Below are 11,375 nucleotides of genomic sequence, written 5' to 3' on the forward strand. Positions count from 1 at the left end.
GGGGGGGGGGGGGGGGGTTTATTAAACTGTTTTTACCAAATGAGACATCTCCAGGCTATTCCTCTAATCGTAGTTAAAGCATCTAATCCATTTTCTGATCATCTGGTGTTTGAGCTCTTGTTTTTGACAGTCCCTCTGTGCCTGTAGTCCTTTCTATATCATAGCTTCAGTCTTACAGTTTCTGCGTCATTGCCATGCCTTTTAAATCCAGTTTTTTATCTAGTGCACAACAACAGCAGAGTTAGACTGTAATCAAGGTTTTGAAATCCATTTGACTGGAGATATACACACGCCTAGCAATGTGACCAAGTTAGCATTAATGCCCTTATGGAAAGTGCGTGATTTAAGACTCAGCCATTTGATTTCAGGCATTTTGCCCATAGTGCACTGTAACCACTTCCTGTGGTTGTCCAGATGGGATGATTAAACAGAGGCATGTTATGAATACATGGCTGCCCCCAGAACTAATTAACCGTCACACATTTGACTGGCCAGTGCTTGGAATCCAAATTTTTCGTGCCGACACGGTCTCACTGGGTTTCATACAAATGTCAAATTAACTTGTGTAACTAGCTTCTCACAAGTGTTTCAGTTTTAAAAAGTGTATTTCACACTTGGATTTGTCTTAAATTTTCCAGAAATACATTTTAAGCCTGCTAGCTTTCAGAGAGCCTGTTTTCCCTTCCTTCAGTGAGCACATATGCAAATTTGAAGTTTTATCAGCTTTTACATTAAAAACCATTATTGAAACAAGGTTCTTAACTTTAAGTGTCTGCAGTATGTGCGGGATATTTCTATGTTCTCATGTAGACAGCAAAGGTTAGACAACTTGATTTGTGGGTTCAATAAACTGGTTGGATGACTATCATTCAGCTAGCATGCTCTTTATTTAAATGTGTGCTGCTTTTAGGTTAATGGAAAAGAACCAGATGATGAAAATCTCAATAAATCTGAAATAAGCCAAGTTTTTGAGATTGCACTTAAAAGGAACTTGCCTGTGAATTTTGAGGTATGTTTATTTTACAAGCTCTAGAGTTATATTTTGTTAGAATATTGAGGATACTAAGATAAAATGATCTAAAGCAACTTACTTAGACAAGAACAACTGACTTTTAAAACTGCATGTTAGTTGTGAATATGCTTTTATCCAAATGAGTTTCAAACTGATCATCCCAGAGCTAAATGGTTTAAAAGGGGGTGGGGGGGGGGAAGACCACTTCTACCCCAGAATTGGCAGGCCATGCAAATCATAGCACACATGAGTAGCTCTATGTGCTATTGTACCAGGCTCTTTGAAAATTTAACGTAAGATCCTTTCAGTATTGAATGAGGCTTTACTTTAAATCACATGTACAGTTAGAAGAGTGAAAACAAAATTCACATGGGGAAAGAGCTTAAAGAGTCTCTCTATCATTGCATAATTGAGCACTGATGTGAATTATATGCAAGGTATAATTCAGAACCCCACAAGCAGGTTTCCCTTCTTGACTAGGAAGTGGGACTGTATAACATATATTAATCCTCAAGTGTCATCATGGGTTTCCAGTTACTCAAAATTGCCCTTCTGGTTTTCAGAACAAACTCTTTGGTCTCATTCACTTACATTCCTCTCCTTTATGTTGTCTTGGATGACAGCTGCTTCCTGCCCCCTTCTGACCATCTTAGTTATCTTTTAATTTGCTACGTACCAGAGGAACATCCTTGTTGCACTGAAGTATTAGTTTATTCTGTTGCTATTTTTGCTGACATGGGTTACTTCACTAAATTGACTTCTAATCTGTTTCATGAACACTTAAATTGTTACATTTTCAGTATTCTTAAAAGTTTGGCACAGACTTGATTTTATTTTTTTTAAAGAAACCTATTTGGAAAGTGCCAGTTGCCAGTGATCTTAATTTGTACTAACATTTGTTGTCAAGCTTTGTTCTATGAGTTAATATTTGGGCATTTGGTGGCTTTAATATGTGATCGCAAATAGACGACAAGCCTATTTTGGAGCTTGTAGTTTGAAGGCAGTGCTGCCTCCAGTGTCTGTACTTCTGAACTCAGACTCTAGGTCCCAAAGATTTGCTTTGTCTGTACTGATCGAATCACTGCAATATGAATCATTGGGTGGAGATGTACACCCAAAAACAAAGTTAATACTCCCTTCTGAAAGAGTAAAACAGTAAATGAAACATGCTAAAGACCATTAATTCATAAAATGTAAGTTATACTTCCTGCTTGCTGTGCATGCACTTTTTCTAGGTAGAATTATTTAACAAATTTTGCGTGGGTGGGATGATATTATGCTTAGTGGTCATGTTGTTATTAAATAGCCTCTTCCTGGATCATTTCAGGAATGCTATCTCATACAAATTCCCCATTGCCCCTAGTTCTTGTGAATGAAGTTTGCTATAAACATTGTGCCCTACCATTTTTAATAAGTGTTTATCACGCTTTCACTCAGTTTTTCCCTCTGAAACAGGTGACCAAGGAAAGTGGTCCTCCCCACATGAAGAGCTTTGTAACCAAGGTGTCGGTTGGGGAATTTATGGGCGAAGGTGAAGGAAAAAGCAAGAAGATCTCTAAGAAAAATGCCGCAATAGCAGTCCTAGAAGAACTGAAAAAACTGCCCCCCCTTCCTACGGTTGAGAAAATGAAGCCACGAATCAAAAAGAAAACAAAATCAATAGTGAAAGTAAGAAATACCTCCCTTTTGGACTGAAATTTCGTTGCTGAAAAATGTCATAATGTGTGGAACATTCCCAAAATTGTTGTAAATGCACTTTTCACATGCTGAAAGTTAACCAGCAGTCTGGTACTACAACTGATATATTAGTTATTCACCATCCTCAGTTAATAGAGCTCACTACTGTAGTAGCAAGGTAGCAGTTTATATTGACTTCCAGATGAATGAGAAAATATTTGCACATATGCTGTATAAACTACTAGACTAGTTTTCAAGCTTAAGGAAACCAATTTATGGGTTTCTTGCAGTTATGCCACCTCCATCCAAATCTTTACCTTTAGCAGTAGTCTCCAAATGTTCAAAATAAGCTGAACTTTTGCTATTGGTAGCTTTATCTAAGAACATGATCAACTATGTTTTACTACTATTGCTTGGCTATTGGTATTGCTCTTACACCATAAACCAGGTTTTGGTGTTTTAGGGAACCTAATGCCTACAGTTGAATGAATGAATTAATTGGTACGCTACATTTGGAATTGCTGTACAATATTTGCAAATGTCAGCTTATTTTTTCAACATTGTTTCCACCTTAGCTGCAAACAAGCCCAGAATATGGCCAAGGAATGAATCCTATTAGCAGACTTGCTCAGATACAGCAGGCCAAAAAAGAAAAGGAGCCAGAGTATATGCTCATCACAGAACGTGGTCTTCCAAGGCGCAGGGAATTTGTTATGCAGGTTTGTATATTGATTTCCAATCTTTATATGTCTGTCTTTTAATTTATTTTTAGTTAGGGTTACCAGACCTTGACAAAGATATATGTTCTTAGTAGTACTGCATCTCCAAATGCATTGAGCTCATTAAGAAGAAAAATCTCCATCTGATTCCCTTGGAGCAGGATAAGGGCTCAAGAAGGCAAATTGTTCTTCCTAAGTCCTGTTAAAGAGCTAGTTGAGATGCTGGAAGGCAAATTTTTAAATACATCATGCTTGCATACATTTTTCTTAAACACAGAAGAATACTGCCAAATGATAAAAAGTGCTGTGTTTTTGTAATGTGTGGACATTGAAATGTAGAGGTTTAGATCTGTTCCACCAGCTTCTTTCTTTTTTAAAAAGCACTGTATTCCAAAATATCTTCCTGAATTGCAATATCAGGTAATGTGGCAGCATTTGTTTGGCACTGGTTGTAGCAACCTAGCGGTAGCTAGTGTTAAGATATCCTCCACCCCTCTTTTTTTGTGCTGAACAAGGCCGAAAGCTGCCACTGTGCAAAATAGTTTAAAATCTTACTGTCCTTTTATTGTCATGAAATTTGCATAGTTATAAACAATTGTATTACCTTGGTGCCTTATTTGAATATAGATTTCCTGGGCTGATGCATTTAAACTAATGCCCTGGAGAGATCAAGTACTAAGCTGATTATTCCACGTGTGTTTTGTTTCTTGTCCTGTGGAGCCTATGATTGGTTACAAATTTGTTCAGGACAATAAATCAATTCAGCCAAGTCTCTGATTGCTCTGGCCATATGGAGACAAAACAGTCATTTAATGAAAACGTTGTTTTTGTTTTCATGAGACTTTATTTGCTTTTTTCTTTGTCCATATTTATTTCAGGTGAAAGTTGGTGTGCACACAGCTGAAGGAATGGGCACAAACAAGAAAGTAGCTAAACGCAATGCAGCTGAAAACATGCTGGAGCTTTTAGGTTTCAAAGTCCCTCAACCTCAACCCCCTAAACCAGCATTAAAAACAGAAGAGAAGGTAACACATCTCTAATTGACTTTGCTCACCTGGTGTTTCAACAGAAACAATGACATGAGTAAATACAAAGTGGGTAAAAATCAGCATAATACAGTGGTGCTCATTCTTTTTGGCTGGTGGGCTGAATACAGCCGGTGCACCTAATGTAGCATCTGGGGACAGGTGTGGCCCCATCTGGCCATGCAGAGGGGAGTAGCCCAGCTGTTCCCATTGTGCAGGAGCAGGGGACTTGGCCTGGTCCAGATCCAGCCCTGTAGGGGAGGGGATGTCCCGATCCTGCAAGAGCAATGGGGTGTATCCTGCCCCCAACCTGGCCAGGAACAAGGAAGGGGGCATGGGAGAAGGGGAGGGGGAGAAAAGGGGGTGTGAGTTGGCCCTGAACTGGCTGCCCTGTATGGAGGGAAGGGGGTGTACCTGGCCCCAATCTGGTCATGTGGGGGGAGGGTTCTGGCCTGGTTCCTACCTGGTCCATGGGACTTAATTTTGGTGTTCCCCTGCTGCCAAAGTTCCTGACCCGTGGGGAGCCCTGTGGGATGTATTCCAAGCCTGGGTGGACCAAATTTGGCCCACGGGGTAGAGGTTGAGCACCCCTGGTATAGTAAGTCTACACTTCTCACTCTAGCCTGCTGGACAGGAGGCACTAGTTAATATGGCCACAGGAAATTTAAGGGATGCCAGTGAGTGCTGACTATATAGGATCCCAGGCTCCCTGGGGCAGTACTATATCTACTCCTGACTTCTGCAAGCAACCTGGCACCAGAGGGCCATGTGATGTGCTCAGTTTCTACAAAGAATGGGTCAGAGCTTGTGCAAGTAAAACCATTGTTTTTAGGACCTACATGTTGCCCGGCTTTTGTGTTGCCAGGCTTATGTCACACCCTGTGATAACGTTAATTTTATGTAACTTCTTATATTAGCCTGGATCTTTAAAATACTTTTTCTTAACTGAAGCTTGAGTTCTTCCCCCAGTTCACTTAGCAGACTTCAGCTTGGTGTTTAGAATTAAAAGAGTTTTATCTAACTTTCTCCTTTAATGCACCAGTTTTGCATATGTCAGTGTATCTCTAGGAGACGTAATCAGTATGTTAATTTAACTGGCCATTGCTCATTAAAGTTCCTTAATATAGGTCTAACAGATAACCTTTGTCATTTAAATTTCTTCAGAGGGAGTGCTAATCTTCCCTAAATATCGTAGAGGTTCAAAATTTGGCTTAATTCGAAACCATGAACCAGTGGACAGTTTGTTTGTTTTTTTTTAAAAATTTGTTTTGCCTAACCTGTAACATCCTCTCTCCAATAGGACTTCCTTTTGAAAGGGTGTATTAATCTCAGGCAGATTTTATGATTATAATACAACTTTTAAGTACCCACACTAAGCATTATTCTATCCCTGGTATAGCTTTACTTTTTACTCACTCAACAGAAGTATCCGGTTCTGAACTTGTGTTTCTTTATTGCTTTTTTTATGGTTGTTTTATAGTAATAAACCAAATGTAATTTAGGCAGCTTATTTGTATACATCACTTAGGTTCCTGCATAGTTATCTAAAAATTAAGATTTGTGTAAACCAGTGTTTCCCAAACCTTTTTTGGTTTCGGCGGCACGCTTACCAGGCCTCTCCCATCCTGTGGCACACCAGGTGAATGCAGGGGGTGTGTGCATCTGCACACAGTGCATGGAGGCAAATCAGTGTCTGGAGCCACGACCCCTGTCTGTCTGTCTGTCCACGGTGGCGACAGGTAGGGGGGTGAGGCTCCAGCCCAAAATTCCATGGCACAACTGGATGGGAAACACTGGTGTAAACCCCTCTGAATTCTTTTTTCTAAAGTTTTCTGACTTTTCACCTAGTTGAATAGTCTAGACCTTGAAAGCTTTGAGGAAAAGTTATTGATGTTTGGGGTTTTTTTTAGACGCCAGTAAAGAAACCAGGTGATGGAAGAAAAGTAACCTTCTTTGAACCAGGCTGTGAAGAAACTTCAAATAGTAAGTGAATTTACTGAAATGAATTTGGTCCTTTGTGCCTCAAGCTATTTAATAGTTGCATAGCTCCACTATGGTTATAGCCTTCCAGGTAAGCTTCTCTTAAATGACTCTCAGACCATAAAGTTGTCCTAGTCAAGTGGTCTCCTATGTGACTGGGCTAGAGTCTGCCTTGAGCTGCTTCATCTTCCACCTATTTAATTCACAGACATGTTCTTGACTAGGTGTTCAGAGTTGTTTTCACCCTCCCCCACAGTGTCCTTCCTTGCTTGTGGCCTCAGTTTCTGGTGTTCTTGGTTTAAGGCCTGTAATGATTTAATTCCACTTAATTTATTTTTTCTAAACTGATGCTGACCCCTGCCTTTTATCTTCTAATAAGCCTGCTTTTGTGTGTGTGTTTCTCTGGGAGCAGACTCTCTGCAAAAAGCCACTATTACCCTCCCGAAGTAACTGCTACTTTGGTGTCAACAAATTGGAATCAGTTGACAATGGCTAGACGCGTGGTAAAGGATAACTTCTGCTGCTTGTATCACATTTTTGCCTACTATACCACTTTCCCTCCCCCAGTAGTTCTCATGTACCTAGTGTTTTTTCATCATGGTCATTGATCCTCATGGTCGAGGATGATCACTCCCATGGGTCAAGTAAAGGGTTGTAGATGAGTTTGTTGATGGCTAAGAAGGCCAGTCCTAGAGCCACAGACTCTCTGGTAGACAACACAGATGGTGGTTAAAAGGAGGGTTGGACCATGGATTTCTTGGTCTTGTTTCCTTTCCTCCCATTTCAGTTGTTTTTCTGCCTCCAGGGCCAGATGGTTTTCCTCAAAGTAAAGTGAGGGAAACCATCCTTGTCCTTTTCTCACCAGGTGTCCTCATTGTAGCCCTGTCCTAAGCTAGTGTTTCCCAATTTGTAGTGTCAATGCTGTGAGGCTTAATGTTCACCTTTTGAGGGTGTCGTTGAGGCATTTCCTTTGGCCCCATGGCTGAGTTGGGATTATAGCAGTTGTTTTGGTAAATGTACATCAGACATGTGCACACAATGCCCTGTCTACCACAGCTGATGTTGAATAATCAGTGCTTCCATGCTTGTGGCATTGGTGAGGACACTGGCATTTGTGTCACAATTCTCCCACTTTATGCCAAGGAACTTCTAGAGGTAGCACTGGTGAAGGCGTTCCAGGCTTTTCGGGTGGTCCCTGTAGGTCACCCAAGCTTCACAGCCGTAGAGAAGAGTTGGGATTACTACAGCCTTGCATAATAGTTTCTTGTTTGAGTCCTGATATCATGATCATTGAACACACAATGTTACAGTCTTCCAAAAGCAGATCTTGCATGTTAGATCTTATACTGGATCTCCTTGTTGATGTTGGCCTTCTTGGAGAGAGGGCTGCTGAAGTATGCAAAGAGTTCAACATTCTCCAGCTCCTGTCCTTCAGAGGACTTTGCTGGGAGCGTTAATTGGAGCAGGCTAGTGAATCACCTGTGTTTTTTTTCCAATGTTAAGGGTCAGCCTCAGGCACTGGTATTCTTGAGAGAAGTAATTAAGGCCCATTTGTAGGTTGTCCTCAATATGTTCAATGACAGCACAATCTTTGGCATACTGAAGTTCCACAATCAGGGCTGATGTAACTTGGGTCTTGGCACGGAGGTGGGAAAAATGTAAAAAGGTTCCCATCCATCCTATACTCGATGCTGATGCCATGTGGCAGGCAGTCACAGGTTAGCATCTTGATGACCGAGAAAAATGGAAAACAGAATTGGTACGATCATGCAGCCCTGCTTGATGCCAGTTTGAATGGCAAAGAGCTCCACAGTGGAGCCACTGCATAGGATGGAGTCAGTCATCTGGTATTTCCCTGGGCAGCCAAACTTTGATTAGATCTTCCTAAGAGCCTCACAGTTAATAGAGTCGAAGGCTTTGGTCAAATCAGTAAAGGCCATATACAGTTCCTGATGTTGTTTGTGGCACTTCCTAGATCTGTCGAGCCACAAAAATAATGTCCATGGTGCCTCTTGACAATCTGATGGCATATTAAGACTCAGGAAGATTTTCCTTGGCAAGAGGGAGCAGTTGGTTCTGCAGAATTTGAGCGAGGATCTTTCCAGTGGTGGAAAAGAGGGCAGTACCTCAATAGTTTCCATAGTCAGATTGATTTTTTTCCTTTTTAAAAATAATGACAATATTGGCATTCCTCAGGTCAGTGAGAATTTCCACAGTGTTCCAGATATTAAGAAAGTGTGTGGAGCTTGTTGGTCATGGTTTCCCCACCAACTTTGAAGACCTCAGCTGGTATGCCGTCAGGGCTGGATGCTTTGTTTGTTCTTCATATGTCTTATCACTTTGTGGACTTCTTTAGGGGTTGGTGGACTGGTAAGTGCTTCCCTTACTGGATGCTGCAGGATAGATTTGACAGTTTCGTCTCATCAGTCACTGTCGGTTCTCAGTTTAGGAGCTCTTGGTAGTGCTGCTTCCAGCATTTTTTTGATAGACTCCTCTTTGAGAAGCGTACTGCTATCTTCAGATCTTAGTGGGCTGGCCCAAAAATTTGATCTACATGCAGCCTTGACTGTATTGAAGAAGCTCCGCATGGGATGAGTGTCAACTAATTGTTGGATTTCTTTCATTCTCTTCCTACCATTTGTTTCTGGTTTCTCCAGTCTTCTTCTGGGCTTCAGATTTAAGCCACTGAAAAGTTCCTGGCATCTGACTGGATGTAGGATGGTTTTGCCAGCCACAGAAAGCCTTTCTCTTCTAATCAAGAAGGGCTTTGATCTCAGCATTGTTTTCATCAAACCAATCTTGATGGCATCAGGTGAAAAAGTGAATTGATTCTGTACAAGCCTCATAGATGGTCTCTTTTAGACCTTACCAATCTTCTGCAATGCAAGTGTTATCATTTTCAATCTGAAGATTGGGGAATTTCTTACTGAGATGCGTTTGGAGGGCTTTGCGGTATCTAGGGGTTTGAAGGCATTTGATGTTGTACGGTCTTCAGACTGATTTGGCTTGCTTTCGATGTTACAACACAACTCTGGGCATGACTTGTCACTAAATGATGATCAGTCCAGTCATTGGCTCCTCTTGTGTGTGATATGGACATCTTTTAGATCACTTGCTTCTAGGATGACATAGTCAAGGAGATGCCACTCGAGTGGGTGCGTTGCCATGTTGTTTTATACCCATCGCATTGTCTGAAGATAGTGTTAATAATCACAAAGTCATGCTCTGCACATTTATTGAACAAAAAAATGCCATTGGAATTATTCTTGCCTACTCCTTCCTTCCCACGGGTGCCCCTCCACATGTTCAAGCCCCGGCCAACTCTTGCATTGAAGTCTCCACAAGGAGGATGATCTTGTCAACTTTCAGCTTGATAGAATTTCATAAAACTGTTCTTTGTATTCTTCCTAGGCATTGAGTGTTTGAGGCATATGCACTGATGATAGTAGCAAACGAATTGTTTGTCAGTTGAAGGCGGAGAATCATGAGACTCTTGCTAATGCCAGTGAGGGATGTAGTCGTTCATCTGACAATCTGGTTCTTAATGGCGAAACCAATGCCACATATTCACCTGTCATTTACAAGTTTACCTTTCCAGAAGAATGTATAGCTACCCCCTCCTTCTTCAGTTGGCCTTCACCTGCATGTCTGATCTTGTTGAGAGCAGAGAGACTGCAAGAATTCTCAAGTGACTACAGCTGTTCTGCATTCAGGTCTGTCACTGTTTGGGTCATCTAGTAGGGTTTGCACATTCCAGGGTGCAACAGACATTTACTTTTTGACCACACTTAGAGTGATTCCCCTGGAAGTGGCTATCCAGTCATGTAAGGTAAAGTGGGCCAGTCTGTTTGGAGCACCTTTTCTAGCCCCCTTCCCATGTGGGGTAAGCAGAGGGGATCCTAAAAAGGACTGCTCTGTCACAATCTCTGTGAAGTGACCATCATATGATCACCACCTGCACATGGATGCATGACTTGGGGACCTCCTGGTGATCGCTACTTTTGTCCCTGCCATCACTTGTCCATTGCCACAGGACTTTGTAGAATTTATGGGTGTTGGTATTGGTTATTGTAGTAAATGTTGGACCAGTGAGAAGCCTGCATGTGATCTGTTTTATGTGAGGAGTTTGTCACACATTGGCATCCGCACGGATCTTGGCAGATGAGAAACCTGTGTCAGTAGCAAGGAGATCCAAGATGGCTGGGTTTACTCTTCGACTGTCGCCTTCATCCACCTTTACAGCCATTGAGAAGTATGCTTGGTCCACTGTTGATGTCTGTGTCATATTGGACTGCTCTTCATCTGATACCTCACTGCCATGGGTGACCCTACCAGGAGTAGAAGACTCCTGACAGTGTTGCTCTTGGGGTCATCAGTACATGCAAGCTTCCCCACCCTATGAAAATGGCAGTCCATGGAGATGGTCTTTTCATAACCTCCATTTGTGAACTTATGACCAAGGCCTGTCACCTTACTATTAGGCTTATGTGAAAAGGGAAGTATTCAGTTCGGATTCAGAGGACAGTGATCGATTTGGGACGGTGATTTGATTTGGATCACTGTCCCAGATCAATTCAGCTGAATCTGTTTTGGAAGATTCAGCACTGATTTGGAGAGATTTGGTGATTTGGATTGGCCGGGGAGAGGCAGACACAGCTGGGCAGCTGCAGGTTCTCCCGCAGCTCCTCCGACTGTGCCCCGCTTTCTTTGGGGAAGGGGAGCTGCGGGAGAAGCCCTCATGGCTGCCCTGCCCAGCCCCAGCCTAGTCCCAACACCTTTATTAAAAAAAAACAAACAAAAAAAAGCCCTGCACTCACTAGCTGCAGCAGCGACGACCAGGGCCTCCAGGGGAGGGGTGTGGGGGGGGGGGCGTGCAATGCAGGCGCTGCTTGCTCTGGGTGGCAGCAGAGCATAGCCCCTGCTCCCAGCGCTGCCATGCCTGCATCAGTGCTGGGAGTGGGG

General features: G+C 42.3%; 1 protein-coding gene across 5 annotated transcripts in view; it reads left to right on the plus strand.

Moving 5' to 3' along the window:
• STAU1 (staufen double-stranded RNA binding protein 1) overlaps positions 1–11,375 on the plus strand; it is an 86,350-nt gene that overhangs the window by 18,850 nt on the left and 56,125 nt on the right. The window contains exons 7-11 of one of the 5 annotated variants that reach the window (XM_019509891.1): positions 911–1,009; positions 2,450–2,680; positions 3,265–3,408; positions 4,287–4,433; positions 6,344–6,416. In XM_019509891.1, coding sequence (XP_019365436.1) covers positions 911–1,009; positions 2,450–2,680; positions 3,265–3,408; positions 4,287–4,433; positions 6,344–6,416 — 694 coding nt within the window. The remainder of the gene's footprint in view (positions 1–910; positions 1,010–2,449; positions 2,681–3,264; positions 3,409–4,286; positions 4,434–6,343; positions 6,417–11,375) is intronic. The other 4 variants (XM_019509892.1, XM_019509896.1, XM_019509894.1 and 1 more) reach the window with 4 other exon arrangements.

This window comes from Gavialis gangeticus, unplaced genomic scaffold (assembly GCF_001723915.1).
Source record: "Gavialis gangeticus isolate Ggan-Ray unplaced genomic scaffold, GavGan_comp1, whole genome shotgun sequence".
Taxonomy (NCBI): Eukaryota; Metazoa; Chordata; order Crocodylia; family Gavialidae; genus Gavialis; species Gavialis gangeticus.